Source organism: Lepidothrix coronata, unplaced genomic scaffold (genome assembly GCF_001604755.1).
Source record: "Lepidothrix coronata isolate B3197 unplaced genomic scaffold, Lepidothrix_coronata-1.0 Scaffold113, whole genome shotgun sequence".
Lineage (NCBI taxonomy): Eukaryota > Metazoa > Chordata > Aves > Passeriformes > Pipridae > Lepidothrix > Lepidothrix coronata.
The window spans coordinates 2,707,150-2,724,634 of record NW_016690293.1 but is presented as its reverse complement, the minus strand read 5'-3'; the positions used below and the strand labels follow the sequence as shown (position 1 = coordinate 2,724,634).

Genomic DNA, 17,485 nt, shown 5'->3' with positions numbered 1-17,485 from the left:
AGGTCAATGTCCTTCCTGTGCTGGGGACCCCAGAGCTGGATGCAGCACTGCAGGTGGGTCTCACCAGAGCAGAGTAGAGGGGCAGAGACACCTCCCTTGAACTGCTGCCCACATTGCTTTTGACCCCAGCTTTACATATTACACTAACCAAATGTCATGTAGCCATAAGCCAACCAGACATACTAGAATGGTAAGTATTTACATTCGTTAATTCAGAAGCAGGTTAAACAGCTATGGAATAACAAAAGTTGGCTCCCAGTTCCTACTGGGAGAGAGAAAAAGAAGAGGAAAAGCAGGATAAAGATAGTTTAACACATGAAGGAGAGAGGAAAGAAATGAATGAGCCAAGGTAATCCCTGACCACCTCCCAGAAGCAGGGCAATGCACAGCCCTCCTCCAAGCAACAACTATCTTGGAACACACCCTCCAACTCCTTGTTACTACTGAGCATGACATTACATGACACAGAATGCACCTTTGGCCAGCCCAGGTCAGCTGTCCTGGCTGCATCCATGCCCACTTTTTGCCCACCTTACAGCCTACTCAGTGCTGAGTTGTTGCAAAAAAAAAGCCTTGACACTGTGCAAACAGTGCTCAGCAAGGGCCAAGATGGTGTGGTATCAACACTGTTTTAGTTACAAATCCAAAGCACAGCCCCGCTGAGGCTGCTATGATGAAAGTTAACTCCATCCCTACCTGACCTCGTACAATTCATCTGGAAATCAGTGAAAAAGTTTTAATCTTTGTAAGGAACTAGTTAAAGAAAAGATATTATTCATGAAGTTTCCTATTACACGTTCTTGAAGCAGATTTAATTAAAATAACAATATAAATAAAAGGCAGAAAAAAGTATCTCACACATACTAAAAAAAGAAGTACTGTCAAATATCCATGAAGAAAACAAGGTCAGACAAGACAAACCAACTGAACTGAAGCACAGTGATAAAAAGCGATAAAAAGAAGACAAGTAATTCCGAAAGTAACATCTGAATGCAGTCAAGCCATGTAAGAACAATATTAACACATTTCTTGTACACCTTCAGGCAATGTCATGCCCTGTCGTTTTCCTTAAGTGTTTTATGCAGCGTTAAGAAGTCAATCAGACAGACAAAAGACAGTGAACATTATTTTGAGCATTTCTTTTTAAACTGAGCTATTTATACTATCATTTTAAATGGTATTTAAAGTCATTCAATGGCACTAAAGTCAAGAAAATTATTCAGGTTAATATCCAGTCATAATAGGTTCCCAATCCACACCTGTCAAAGAAGTATTACTGATTCAGAGAAAATAAGTCAACATTTCAACTAAAAACATTGAGTTGCAAGCAAAGTCCTTCTTTTTTCATCAGAAGTTGGAAGAGAAGCTAAAAAAGATGGATTAGTAAAAAACAAGAAAAAATGTCATCAGCCATAGTCTGAATGAACGTGTCTGAGCCTATGGAATGCTGTGAGGAACAGCCCATGTAAAGAAAATTTCAGCTTTTTTTTCTCTACAGAAGACTTAACTGGTGATACAATCACTTTTTACTCTGCTTTTGCTATCTAAAGCTGTAGCCTTTTCTTCCTAATCAACATACTGTGCCAATCTCCATTTGTAGCGTATGCCAACAATGAAAACACAATGATTTAAAAAGACTATTTTCAGATTGTTGTGGTTTTGTTGCGTTGGATTTTTTTTTCCAGAGTACTGTTAATCAAAAAAACCATCAGGGCAGTGACCTATGAGCTCTGAAACAGATGGTTCTCTGGAGACATAACCGACTCTCTAGCACAATGAACAAAATGCTTACAACAAAGGAATAAAAAAAAAAAAACAACAAATTACCTAAAATGCTTCACAAAGATCACAGAGAGGGGAATAAATGAGAAATCATCAGAGCAAAAAGTTGATATGATCATTACTATAATTAAGAATCTATGACAGCAGTATTATTTAAAAGCAAATAGAGCTGCTGCAAAAAAAGATGACAGACTTAAAATGCATGCAAAAATATAAGTAGTAGTTCCAACGAATATTTGGAATATCTCCCATATAGGGAGAAATCTGTTCCATACACACAAATACCCTATTCTTAACATTACAGAGGTGGACTGGATTATTACTTAGTCAGAAAGACTTAAATAGTTATTTAGAGTTAAAAGCATTTCTGAGTAAAAATGCCACAAGCAGGAACCCTCTCACTGCTTGCAGCAGTGAGCTGCTGCGGTCAAAGGATCAATACTTCAGTCCTTCAATGTGTGAGGAAGGTACTGACAAAGTGTAAAGGACTTTATCTGTTTCATTTACCACAAACACAACAAAAATATTGCATCAATCTTCACCTTCTTCAACTACATTAACCGTGTTACTTTGGGTCTACGATTTATTGAAGTCCCACTATGATGGATCTCTTCTCACACAGTTCCTGCCATCCAGTGTCACCGTGTCTATAAACCCTTAAGGCCCGAATCTTATCTTCCAGGTGGTAACTCAATTCTACTAATTGCAAGAAACATGGAAGAAAAGAATCTCTGAGCTCTTAGCACTTAAGTACCTAACACTGCGTCACATCTTAAAATACAAGTCAGCGTAACAATGTTTGTTGCCTTTTCATTAAGTGCAAATTTCTCATCCATTTCTCCAATTCTGACATTCTCTCATCCCCTTTGCACAGTCAAGCACTGCTCATTCATCCTCCTTTTCATTCAATTCACGAGAAAGCTAAAACGAAGAGCTCTTCGAAGGGGAGAAGTGAAGAAGGCCCCTGTCAAAGCCCATCACATTCCTGTCTTTCTCAGTAAGAACAAGAAGCTGCAGAAGCCAGTACTCATTGTACACTTCCACTTGAAAACTGGATGGGATCCTGAGGCAAAACTAGTTGCAAGCTGGTTAAACAGCTGTTTCACTCCCAAACACGGTGCAGGGGACATACTAAATTAGATCATTTGACCAACTGTTTCAAGCACTTCCTGAGTATCTCTCACAGCCAAAAAAGATAACATATTTCTACTACAAAATTCTGCTTGGCCACTAAACACAATAACCCTGTCATCAGTATTTCTTTCTTGCTACTCCTACTCATCTTAAGAGAATAGTGAAACTTGAAATTCCCAAGACACATTAACAGCAAGAGCTTCAAGTAGTCACTAGCAGTGGTGATGCATAAGACAGTACTTCTTTCTCATTAGGTAACAGTTATCCCCCTGATATCTCAGTCCAGGGTCAAGTCTGGCAATTAAGGTCCCAGGATGAGCCTCAGTCTTTCCTGATAAGAATGAAAAAGTACTATCATGGGATAAAAAGGATCAAAACACCTAAACCAAGGCAACAGTTCTGCTAAACAGGCTTAAGAGACTAGTGATCACTGATGGAACTAGTGGTAAAATGTGTTGGTCTAGCATGACAGTCAGATCACAGCACAAATTTTGTGCTGACAAAGCTGCTTATTTTCCCAGCTAGCAATTTTTTTTTTCACCAAATTCTAATATAGATAGAGGTTAGATAAGTTGTAATAAACCTATACTAATATCGAGGGATCATTAACACAGTATCCAAAGAGGGAACAAATTGAAATTCACCTCAGGAAACATCATGAATAAAATCCTCAGAAAAATTATCACAATACAGAATTAAAAAGACACACACCCCCAAACTAAAGAACACCTCTTTATCCCCTTTTCATTTCAGATAAAGTTAGTGAAGACATCTCTAGATCCTTTAATAAGGTAAAACCTAAGAAATCTCATTTCTCTTTTGTGTGTCACAGTACAGATACATACATGAGGAAACTTTATGCTGAAAATGTCCTTATAAGTAGGTTTCACTGGTCAAAAAGAAAGCACATTCTTTCCAAACCAGGCTTTCAGCCAGATGGCAATTATGACAGAGTTTACCATTTATACTATTACAGTGCTTAGAAACCATATATATTTGGTCCAGAATTCTTTTCTCTGTGGAGCATCTTATTCAGAATGCAAAAGCCTAGTACTAAGCACAAGCCTGTGGCACAATGACTTATAGGATGAGTACAAATAAATAAACAAATACAACCACCCAAAGGCAGTGGAGCCTTAGTGCAGCAAGGAGAGAGCATAGCAAGCTCACTATCCTGGACTTCAGGAGAGCAGACTTAGGCCTCTTCAGGGATCTACATGGTAGAGTACCATGGGATAAAGCGAAGAGGGAGTCATGAAAGTTGGCTGATATTCAAGGCTAGCCTTCTCCAAGCACAGGTGTGACGTATCCCAACAAAGAGCAAGTCAGGCAAAAACTCTAGGAGGCCTGCGTGGATGCACAAGGAGCTCTTGGACAAACTCAAACACAAAAAGGAAGGCTACAGAGGGTGGAAGCAAGGACAAGTACCCTGCCAGACATACAGAGAAATTGTCACAGTAGCCAGGGATCAGGTTAGGAAAGCTAAAGTGCTGTTAGAACTAAATCTTGCCAAGGATGTCAAGGGCTACAAGAAAAGCTTCTGTAGGTATACCAGTGATAAAAGAAAGACCAGGGAAAATATGAGCCCTCTCTGGAAGGAAATGGGAGACCTGGTTACCTGGGACATGGAGAAAGTTGAGTCACTCGATGACATTTCTGCATCAGAAATTGGTGGATGAAGGAAGAGAAACTGATATCATCTACCGGCAAATGCAAAGCATTTGACACTGTCCTGCATGACATATGGCACACAAACTGGAGAGACAAGGATTTGACTCAGTGGATAAAAAATTGGCTGGATGGCCACATGCAAAGAGTTGCATTAGCAGCTCAATGTCCAAGTGTGTGGAGAGCATTGACAAGTGGTGTTCGTCAGGGTCAGTATTGGGACTGGCACCGTTTAGCACCTCCATCGAAAACAGGGACAGTGGGACTGAACCCAGAGGAGGCCATAAAGATGCTCAGAAGGCTGGAGCACCTCTCCCATCAAGACAGGCTAAGAGAGCTGGGGTTGTTCAGTAAGTAGAGGGCTCTGGGAAGACCTTAGATCAGCTTTCAAGTACCTAAATGGAGCCTGCAAGAGAGCTTTCTACAAGGGCATTTAGTGATAGGAAAAAGTAAAATGGCTTTAAACTGAAAGAGGGCAGGTTTAGATTAGATATAAGGAAAAAATGCAGCAACCCTCCATGGCAAAGGGGTCAGAACTAGATGGTCTTTAAGGTCCCTCCCAAACCATTCTATGAGTCTATGAAATACACAGTATCTTATTCTCTGCTGAACAGGAATACAGGGACTTTGGGGTTCCATCAAAAAATCATCCACAGAGCTAACTCCTCTAACTGAATAAAAATCCTTTTTTTTATATATATAAGCCATATAAAGAAAAGGTAGGAATAGGAAGGTAGGTTCATGAATATATCTTTAAAGAACATAAAATGAAAAATATAACATTTCCTGAGACTTTCTTCTTGATAATATGAACTATGCCTCACCTGAGGACTAAAATTCTCAAAAAAAAAATCTGCTTACCTTTGTGACAGCTTTTGAAGAAAAGGTAATTTCATCAATGAAAGTAACAATATCACCTGGATCAAGTCTATCGAAGTATTTTGAACACATATCATATGCATGTAGCCACTCGTCCATGGTTTCTGGTATCTTTTTAATGAGATGGTGATCACCATTCCAAAAAAGTTTTGGTAACCAGACAGTATAAACAGAGCTTGACGACAGCATGCTGCCATCTTTTTTAGGAATTTTAGGAGCCAGTTTGGAAATAGATAAGATATTTTGACTTGTAAGGACAGGCTCCAGTGTTTCCAGAGGATTTTCATTTTCATCTGTTAGTTTTTTGTAATTAAGACCTAGTGACAAAAGGAGGAAGAGGTAGAAGTTATTAACAATTAAATCACTCAAACTCTACAATTATGTATATAACAACACTAGTATCCACAGAACTAGAAAGATTCTAGCCCATCCCCTTTTACAAACTTACATACTGACAGAGTGGGATTTTATGATGTCCTGATGCATGTGAAATTTCTCAATCCATGGAACGTATTTTAACATTATATATTGATAGAACAAGGGGGAATGGCTTTAAACTGAAAGAGGGTGGATTTAGATTTGATATTTGGAAAGAATTCTTCAATGTGAGGTGGTGAGACCCTGGAAGAGGTTGCCCAGAGAAGCTGTGGCTGCCCCATCCCTGGAAGTGTTCAAGGCCAGGTTGGACGAGGCTTGGAGCAACCCATCTAGGAGAAGGTGTCCCTGCCCACGGCAGGTGTGTTGGAACATGATGATCTTCAAGGACCCTTCCAACCCAAACTGTTCTGTGATTCTGTGATACAAACTAAAAAAAGCAGATTCTCAAAGAAGCAAGAGCACATATAGAGAATCATGCTATTATTTAAATATAAGGCCTAGAAAGCCTCACGCTCTTCAAGAAATAAGTCTTCATTAATTTAAAAATATGTATTCTGATCATGTTACAAAGGTATTTACCACTTGGCAAAAAAATGCAAGGCACTAATCCCAAGTAAACTAAGTAAGGTCAACATGTCCTAGAGACAGGACATGTAGATACATTTACATCAGTATCTATAATCAAGAGTCCTGTTACTACTCTGGAAGAAAACAGGAAGAAAACCCTTGCAAATTAACCTAGCAACAACAAAAGTATTTCTAGCAATAATACTATTTTAATCTCTTAGCATATAATTCCTAAGATAACTGACTTCTACCGCCATGTTTTTATTCATGTACTTCAGGCCTGTGACCTCTGTAAACACTTTGATGTTGTTTCTGGACTCCTATCCATCTCTAAACCACGCTGAACACTGAGATGTTTAAGTGTGTGCAGTACAATAGATTTAATTTTTTACCATACTAAGTGACTAATTTATGTCTGATGTATGGTCCCAGGACTTTTTTTTTTTAAGCAACATTTAAAATAACTTTGAAGGCAAAAAATAACTTTTTGGCAGATTTTTCTTTGACAAGCATCATAGAACTTGAGTGTTGAATAATATCAACAAGAACTGAAGGTTATCCCTCCTCTCCAAAAATTATTGACTTTTTTCTTTCTGCAATACATGAATTCATATGCATCATGTCTCCAAACTCTGCAGCAACATGAAGTTCCAGTACTGAACAATTAATTCATCCCCACAGCAGGTAATGCAGTGTATATTTTTCATTCTGAAACTGGATTTGGAGTCAGACAACTGAAATGCAAGATACTGTTAGTACTTGAATAACAACCAAACTGAAACTAGTATTCAAAATTTCAGAGTCCTTTGCAGTAGTGCATTTTTACAGGCATTGTCTGAAAATGTACGATGAAGATGCCGTACTTCCACAAAAGCAAAAAGTAACATCAAGGATAACAGACAACAAAAAAATATTCTAAGACAAAAAAATTATCCTCATTAAGACAATCAAACACACAAAATGTTTAAAGTTCCTAATATATTCTGTAATTCAGACTTTTAAAAGGTAAACTGTCTTAAGTATCTTTCATGTTAAACTTGAAGTACTAAAAATTATGCTGTAGGAGGTTGGTATGTTTTATTTTAAAATTCACTGTGAAATAGTGACAATAATTTTAACTCGTGTCACCAACAGAAATCTGTTTTTAAATACTTTTTTCTTGCTGTGATCAAACAGATTTCCAGTAATACAAAGAGAAGGAACTTAATAAGACTATTAAATTACTTGCATTCATCTGATGTGCTCTGAGAAAAAACAATTACCTGAAAAGTATACACTAGCTGAGCATAATCATGTTAACACTTACATACCAGAATAATAAATACAGCGATGAAGAAAAGAAAGAGGTACTCTCCTACCTGGTGCAACTGCTTTGAATTTTTTCAGGAGTCGGATGTGAGTTTCAGGTTTAAGTGCACGGTTCACCACTTCTGAGCAACCACAGTTTTCAAGGAGTGTAAAATAATAAAGCAACCGCTGGTGATCTTGGCCTTCAATACTTGGGTAAACATATTTAACCATGTGTTCATGTAAGGCTTCGGGATTGGTTTTCAAAGTCTCAAAGAGACCAAGACTTTGTGCTCTTTCTTCTATTTTCAGTGTCGATAACCTGCGTTTAGAAATAATTTTTGTTTAAAGGCCTGGACGTGCCATGAGACACTCTTCAGCTGCACACTTGGGAGACAGGACAATACTTTCCTTTGTTTAAGGTATCATTCATAAATATTTAGATAGTTGTTATTCTCTATAAACAAAAGTTAAGCAACTCTTCTATTTCCTGATCCTGCTATCTGTTGACTCGGACACGCAGATTAAGGGTCATGAATATTGAAAAGGTAAGTATAGCTATATGTAAAAGTAGAAATACATCCAAGGTATGTGTAAAGGAAGCCTTTATTAAACAAACAAACAAACCACTTGTGGTGGAATGATGCTTGAAGATCCTATTGCCCAGTTAGAAGTTTTCCCAATCTATTATATTCTATTTTCTGTAGTTGATGAGTACCTGTGCATACTTCGAGAGATATTATCAATGAAAATTGGCTCTTGCCCACCAGTTAATCTATTTGACACTTATTCGTGCTTAGGATATTTTTTCTGACAGTTTTACCAAGTTGTTCCTTGAATTGTCATCCATGAAAGCTTATGAAAATATCAGCAAACCCTGGGTTGACCTCAGTCAGTCTCACTGCTTCAGGAAATTTTTTCCTGACTCTTTTGAAAAGAATACGTTAGCTCTTTCATAGCATGAATTCAGACATTTCCAGCTGACTACGTAAAAGATAATCACTCCTTTTTTCCCTCAGCTGGGAGAAAAATGGGTGCACATCAAGGAAGTCTCATCTTTAGTTAAGACCTTTCTCAGTGGAACGTTTAACCTAAAATCTGAGGAAATAAGTAACCTACAGATGACGACTACCTTGAGTCTCCCCAGAATCCAATCATATGTTACATTAGGTAGTACATTTCATTTGGAAATCTGATCTTCATTTGATTTTCCTCTACCTTTAAACCTGATTAAATCAGAATTTCATCATTTTTCCCCTGAGTACACATGACTCACCTAAGTCCGTGTTTCTCTTTGATATCCAAGTAAAACACATCTCAGTTTCATTCCTAAAGACGATTTTCTTACAGTAAATACCACAATTGCAACCCTCTCAGCTTAAAAATTATTCTCTGATTTCTGAAGGAAAATAGGATACTTCTGAGTTATTTTTACATCTACAACCTACCCCATTTAGGCTGTTAACCTTGCAAGAGTTATTTTAATTCTCTACATCTTGTTATTTGTTAATTGTTGTACCATATAGGGTTCTACCATAAATGGAAATAAAGCATCATTCACTCTTCATATCAGGCAAAACAGACACTTGGACCCGATGTATCTGCAGGGTGTGATCTGACTATATTTTTCTGTTCACATCCAAAGTTGAAACTAAAGGCTGGCTGGGCATAAAATTATATCAACAGGATCAACAGATGTTTGCTGTGTGTTTTTAGGGCAGGGCTGATAGTGGATAGGAAGGGTTCATCATGTTATTCACAAAGATTCTGGAATAAGGGGTTCTGTGAGAGGCAAACATAAAATTTCCTGTCGCTGAAATCATAAAATACATTTTATAGAATTTTGGTAATTAAATGTGATCAGATTTTTCCAAAGAAACAAATTTCCACTTAATTTTAAAAAATGTCATTCTAAACAATTTTCAGCAGACCCATATTCCACAGAAAAACACGTGATATTTCTTTGTCATCAAGTGATCAAAGAAATAGTTAATACAAACTACATAAGTCCACCTTTTGAGCTTCTCCTCATGTAAGGTGGCTTATAGAAATACTGCATATTTGGTTAAAGAGATTAAGTCTTAGAATAAACTTCTTTTCAGTTCAGAATGAATGTATAATGAGGCATGTATTATTAATGCCATAATCCCAAGACTTAAATATATTGTAATGGTCATATGCTGTCAATCAACTTTAAAATGAGATTATGATACAACAAAAACATGCTCAGCAGCGTATTATGCTATTACACATCAATTTTATCAATTTTCAAGACTTTTTTTTGAATTTCACTAGGGAAAAGATTGTTACTCTGTACTTCAGTGACTTCAGAATTCTATGAATACTAACTCAAGGAGGACAAGAATAAAGGAAAATGTTGCAAAATACCTTAGGTAATATTCTATTCCCAAAGAAAGTAGCTGGCTCTTTCATATTCATCCCAGTGTTGCCTCACTATCTGTTTTGTTTAAAGCAGTAAATAATTTAGCAGCATCAAAATTTAGAGGGTACGACTTCTCTATTTTCTGGAGGAAGCAAAGAAAATCTCAGACTGTTATTTCATCTTCAGATAATGCACCAATATCTACCAGGCTTTGTTTTTTATCCCTCATGTTTTATAAAATGCTTTTTAATTAATAGTTAATGTTAAGAAAGGTACAAACACTGCTGCAAGCTAAAGCCGCTTTCACAATTTAACAGTCGAAACAAACCAAACTAATTTGATCATGTCTGTCAGAAGACAAGATAAGAGCTGCTGCATTACACAGGGGATTCTACATCACTGTCATCTGCATGTGCTATTCAGGCAAGTAGCTTAGTCTTCCATAGAATGCATTTTTTCATCTTTCAGTGGGCAAAACATACTTGACTGACAAGATGCCAAAGTTTAAAATAAATTAATAAATAAAGGCCTTGGAACCAACTTTAGAAGAGAAATTAAAAGCATCCCTCCCCTCATGCCAGACCAGTGCCAGCTCTGGTCTGCCACAATCTTGGAGGCTAGAACAGTTAAGAAAAATACTGTAAAAAAAAAACAAACCTGCTTCTATCAAAACTGAAAACGAGATGAACAGATGCATAATGTGAATAGGGAAGCTCCAATATATTTATTTCCTTTGCTACTATGTAGGAAGAGAGGTCAATAAATAGCCAACCTCTTAAAAAAAAAAAACCCAAAACTATAGAAACTACCAAGTTTCAGGACATATTCCAAGGGACTGTAGGAATAACTACAGGATAAGTTGCTACTGGAAGAGAGAACTAAGCATTCAAAGCTGTGGAAACCTAAACACTGAAACAAAAGTCCTGGAATATTTTTGAAGAACAATAAGACACATATGGACTTCTATCCTTGCCTGCAACACCTATTTTCACAGCTGGCTACAAAAGCATCAAACAGAAAAGACAAAATTTCCTATACTATCACAAGACAAATGAACACGCAAATCAAACTCCACTCCCAACATAATTCAATTCTGTCATAGGTTAGCACTTCTTTCTGTGTAACAGAACTGTATGTGCATTTGCAGAGCAGACAACTTACCCACTGTCGGTGAATAAAAATTCCAGATGGGTCATATAAACTTCCCAAAGTGGAACATTGTATCGCTGAGCCAAAGAAACAGCAATTTTGTAGACATTTTCTTCAAGTGTTCTTATAGAGAACAGACAGAAAGAAAATACGGAAAAGTTACGTTCAGTCCCATGAGACACAACACGAAAATAAATGTTTTTTTTTTAATTTTTTTTTCATAAACCAAGAAACTAGAATAATTTTTAAACAAAAAAATACATGAAGTGTGTCTTTCTGCATTTGCTTATACTTGGTGCTCCATTTTGGAAAATAAAAATAGAAGGAAAAAAACCCAAAAAAACTACAGAGATATTCCAAAGAGAAGCACCTACTCCACACTCCACATACATTTTGGTTCTCAATGGCAGCTTCTGCTTAGCCTCTGTGCTAAAGAAAAATCTCAGTTTTCATTTCATTTTAATTAAAAAGTGATGAAGGATGTAACACATCACAGTTAGCACTTATTTCATTTAGTTGCAACACCTACAGTGTTTTAGCACAATGGATAAAGAGGTCCTCAAAGCTCTTCCTCAAAGTTCACAGGCAGAAACACTTTTAGTAATTTTACACTAAAAGAAGCTGTGAAGATCTCCAGGTCACTTTGTAAATGTCCTAGAAATAGTAAAAACTGCTTTTCTGTTATTGTACAATCTTCTTAACAAAACAAGAGATGGAGAATCTGTTAAATTATGAAAGCCTGAAATTAACTTCATATTACTTTTTACTAATCCACCAAAGTAAGTATGGTTCAAGTACACACAAATGATTCTTGTTCTTAGGCTGGCATAGGAGCAATACTGTTAAGGTTGATGCTAGGCTTTTGGGTTTTGATTTTGGTTTGGTTGTTTGAGGTTTTTTTTCTTCAGGATGATTCCAAGAAAAACACTATCTGTTTCTAATCATTTCCTAATAGACCTCCCACAAACAACTTCTTTAAAATGTATTTAATGTGAATACCACTGACCATATTGTTTTAGATGCTTTAATTAAAGTCACATGCACCTAAAGAAAAAAACCTTACACAACGTGAACTACTACAAAATACAATTGTAACTGTCAGTAAATTAGTTTAAAAAACTATAATAACGTATGACTCATGTTAACTCCATAAACTTGACCTTATCTTATTATGCTTAACATCTTCTTTAGATATTTTAAATTCTGGCTCCACAAAGTCTGCTCCCTAAATTTTCTATACCATCAGCAGGATCCAAGTACAACAATAAAAAGAGAGCAGAAAAAACCCTACAGATTAGAGAGCATGTCCTCCCAGTTCTTTTTTTTTTTTGTCATTTACAAACATAGATCTATACCATATCTTGATCTGTATTAAACACCACTGACAGCTAGAGTCTATGACTTCCTCACCACTCCAGGTAATCAGGTGACACATCCATACAATTTAATTCCAGTATTTAGATGCTCAATCCAACATAACATCACATTCCACTGTGATAGTTGCTACAGATATTGCAGAATTAAAATGAGATATACAATGCTGAGTAGAAAAGCAAAATGCTGAAAAATCTTCACCACCAGCTATCAAAAAGCCTTTGGATTATAACTATTGCTCTAATGGTCTAAAAACCCCAACCAAACAGCAAAACAAAACCACACAAAAACAAAATTCAAAAAGAGCTAAACATCTACAACCCTCTTGTAATGACTCTAGGTTAAGACAACCCGTGAAAAACACTAGGCACTGTATACTGAATAACCTGTATACAAAGTAAAGGAGGAAGGACACAAGCATCAAAATTAAAGGAGAAAAATATATTTTAATATAAATTAAAGTGTTTACTACAGCACATTTAAGAAAAGGAAAGAAAAAAAAAAGAGAAAAATCCCACACATTATCCTGTCTCTTCTGTTCCAATGGCTACAGAACCTTCCCTCTGATTTTCCATCCCAGCAAGGCTTCCCATACCCTACCTCTTGAAACTAGACTCAATACTTCCATGAAAACAGAAGAGTTTTTAACTCAGCAGGCAATGGTGTATGTATAAGAGGATGACGACCCAAATATTTTTAAAATACTTCATAAGAGTTATCTGATCCTTTAAAAGCAGACGCTCTGTTTTTCAACATTAACATGTCCCATGACAACCCTACATTGTAAATTCTAGATTAGATAGCCACAGTTTGTGCAGGTGGTCATTCAGCTCATAAAATCAGATCTTTTTTAAGCAGGGATACAGAACAGCTGTTGCCAAACCACAACACATACAAACTTACATTCCTTTGCATTTTCCAGAAATCATTTGACGTACCGTCAACAAGGGGGCTTACTAGTTATACTGAGGATGAAGATTTCTGCAAGAACTGCACAGCAGGTATACCACTGGCTAAGGGGAAGACAACAGGATATTCAGGAAAAGCAGCATAAAGCAATGGAGGTTTAAGGAAATTATATCACATAAATGAAGAACAGTAACAAGCTATTTATTTATTGTCAAGATAATAACCAAAAAGAAGTAGTTGTTGCAAAATGAAAAGCTGAAAAGAAATTATACAATCCTTTACACTGTCTTGTAAAGGATCTTCTAACTTTCTTTTACACACCCCTCTTCATGCCCAGCCCTGACTACCTGTCTCTGTGAGGACTGCCAAATAAATCCCCAAAGAAGGCTCCAGCACAGGCACACTTTGGATGTATTTTGTCGGTGTTGTTGCAACCAAGAGTGGTGCAAAACCAATCAGAAGCAGTTCCTGTGGATGGTTCTTAGCCACCCTGCCTGTGTGGTAGCATGAATTTCAAAAGTATCAAAGAGTATGCCTGTGCAGTTGCATTTGCTGACTATATTCAAGCTGACAGAAATAAACATTTGGCAGCTCAGAGCAATTTTTTTTCCTATCTTCTCTAAAACCTCTGTTGTATCATACACAACCTCTGTTGCTCACAAGCAGTCTTCAACTGTTTGTGTTCACATCAAACAGCTACAAAGCATGAGACTGGATTCAATCATAATAAAGGGAAATGAGATCCCCTTTTTCAGCTGCCCATCCTCCCAAAATGTTTAAAAAAAATCCCAAGAAACAACTTGGAGAAGTGAAATGAAGATTTAAGCCAAGAGGCTTTAGTTTCCTCTCATGTTTGAAGCATGAAAATGAGACTGAAGACCTCAGCTGTTTGTCAAGTCCTGTAGCAGCAATGCATCAGGAGAACAGGCTGTGTCTACACTCGCAGTCAGGCAGAGCAGGATAGCAAAAGTACACACAATGGTTGCACACAAGACTTTCTAGTTAAGTCTTCCAGAAAGGGACATGTTTCATATGCCCCAAAATCATTCTGAGAACCCAAAAAGCACATGCTAAGTTATGAAATTCAGATTGCTTGATAACCGCACAATTTTTTCTAAAATTCCAGAATAATTATTTCAGATTGGTGACATAAGGCAAGGAAGAAATTGGTATTAAAATATTAAAATCAACTTCTGATTTCAATATTTTATAAAAAGCAGTGAAGGGCTGAAGACCACAGAGCACTAGAATGAAAATAAAACAAACCAAAAACACCCCACAAAACAAAATCCAAACCTAAGACACCACCTAAAAGCTGGCCTCAAGTAAAAGAATAAATTCAAAACCTTATACACTATCACTGGCCTGAAGCTACACGAGACTTCACCTGACTACTCAAGAATTCCCATTCAGTCTTGCTCTAGTTCCCCTAACTTCTTTACAAATACTTTCTAGCTCTATTTTGCCCAGATAAATTGTTAACTGCTTGAGAAATAACGTTAATTAAGTCTGTGAGGCACCTGAATCTTTAAATATTGAATAAATAACGCACAATAAGCTCCAAATACAATACACCAAATATAGAAGATAAAATAGAAAACTATTGGTTAAGTAGTTTTAGCAAATTGCTCATTCTAATACAAAGCTGTTTTGTAAATAACATACCATCTCTTCCAGGTGTTATTCCCTCAAACAGCACTTCATATAAGATTAAAAACATGAGGCACTTAATTTAAAAATAAGAAAAAATGCGCTACACAATTACATTAAATTTGCACATCTTTTTCATTAGAAAATGCAGATTAAGAGTCCACTGAGAAGATTAAAGCAAGGAAGCTGCAAGCTGAACAAGTAATTAATTGGACCTTTGTAAGTGCCTAATACGGAACTGCCACTCTCATCCACATGCTATGAAGCCTCACATCTTCAGACTCTTTCATATTGTGTTTTTATCTCTACTTACTCTAAGGAACTTTCTCTTCATATTTACTTTATTTTTACAAAAGACATTATCTAAAGAACTCATGGATGAGAACATAAGTAAACCTGCACTCAAAGTATCTGTGATAACAAAAGGATATTGCATTGAAGTTACTAAATAATAGTAGATAATATCAGGATGTAACATTTACCTAGTGACATACTACAGATATATGCTTAGTGAACAATATATACATAACAGGTAATTCCAACAGAAACATTAAAAATTATCACAATCTATTTTTATTAATGCAGTGACAAAATCTGTGCAGGTATAGATTTTATAGATGCAAAGTAGAAGCTTAGTGTTCAGAACCTGAAGTTATACAACTATTCTTATTCAATATATAAATGGCTTTTAGTAACAAATTTCTACTAGCTACATAGATGGAAAAATGCAAACATCTAAATATGCTCTTCAAAAGCTTTATGAAGAGATCAGCTGAAAATCTGGTTAAAAATTATATTTAAAGCTTCTTATTGCAGAGAACTCTTCCTTTGACAATATGGCAACTATTCAACTGTGACTGTCCTCAAAACATAAAGAGTTCAAGTCATACTCATGACTTGTTCACAGCTTAAAGTACCTGCATGCAGATGTTAATTAAAGGTATTTTTAAAATGATAAGATAGTACTATCCTATTTCTTTCCTTTTTTTTTTCTATTCTGGATTTCTGAAAGGTGAGATAAAAGCATGGTAAATATCAGAATATAAGTGGTGAAAGCTTCAGGACGTATAAATGAATACAGGGAAAAAGTATAGTCATATACAGGAACTTTAACTAAATTATTAAGAGTAAAATACAGTTTAACAACTTTTTTTTAAAAAACTATATGATGCTTGGGCATACCTCAGTAGAATGCAAGGGCAGGTTTAAAGGAGATGAAAGGAAGAGATCAAACCTCCACCTGTGCTCTGATTTCATTCATCCCTAATTAACTTTAACATTAGCAGCTAACAAACAAAGAGTTAGAGATTCAATTAAAAGCTATACATCCATTTATTTGAGCAACATTTCATTTGAGTAGTCAAATAGAAAAATCTCCAATTGTAGCAGCATTACAGTGTAAATCTCTAAAGCAGCTGGTAAATTATCCCTTCTAAAGGTCAGCATTACTTTCATTTTACTCTCCTGATGCAAAGCTTAAAGTAATTTTGTTCTAAAATAAATAAACAAAATAGATATGACTTACTCTGCCAATCCTAGTATTGTTTCTCTCTTGTACTGTGCATCTGCTGTAAATCTCTGCACATCCACTCCTTTGCCAAGTCCTTGCAGAGTCTGAGCTTGAGTGAAATCCAGTAGTCGTTCATTGTAGTAATGCAGCTGATTTATCAAAGTGGAGATTTCTTCAGGCCAGTCTGCACAGCCATACTGAGTAACATGCTTTGTGACCATCTGAATCAACTCCTTTGGATCAGCCTGTGAAAATAATTGACAACAAACTAAAAAAATTCCCGCAAATTCTGAAAAAAATTTATCAATGTATAAATGATCCCTGTGCTCAGAATTAATAGATTTGTTTCTGTTTCTGGGAAACTTTAAGTAAAACAGAAGTTCAAATTTTCTGTAAGGGCTATTTGCTATGACATTAAAATTTATCCTTTTGGAATGCTTTAGAATATTCCATGATACAAAAATTAAAAACAAACAAAACAAAAACAAATAAAACTTACTTTTCTGTGTTAAAAATTACACATCAAGTGCATAGTTTATAAACCAATAACTTCTGTAGTCAAAAACCCAGGCAGCAAAGCAAAAATTTAGAACACAAAGCAAATACAGTTTGCATGTTTGAAATCAATAAGGAATGCATGTACATTCCAAATTATCTCAAGATCTGTACAGTGGTTATGTCTAGTAACCTCCACTTAAACAGAGCCGTCTGTAATATGAAAGCACTCATCTCACTCAATACCTTGATTTCTCTACTCCACGAAAAATGAAGCCATCGGAAGCTCAACGCCAAAGGGAAATCTGTGACACATGTGG

At 36.2% G+C, this 17,485-nt stretch overlaps 1 protein-coding gene across 1 annotated transcript in view; it reads right to left on the bottom strand.

Annotated features, from left to right (window-relative positions):
* NBAS (neuroblastoma amplified sequence) overlaps window positions 1–17,485 on the bottom strand; it is a 165,869-nt gene that overhangs the window by 51,949 nt on the left and 96,435 nt on the right. Inside the window, exons 41-44 of the mRNA XM_017824811.1 lie at window positions 16,686–16,915; window positions 11,240–11,350; window positions 7,767–8,017; window positions 5,446–5,780 (exon numbers count right to left, since the gene is read on the bottom strand). Coding sequence (XP_017680300.1) covers window positions 5,446–5,780; window positions 7,767–8,017; window positions 11,240–11,350; window positions 16,686–16,915 — 927 coding nt within the window. The remainder of the gene's footprint in view (window positions 1–5,445; window positions 5,781–7,766; window positions 8,018–11,239; window positions 11,351–16,685; window positions 16,916–17,485) is intronic.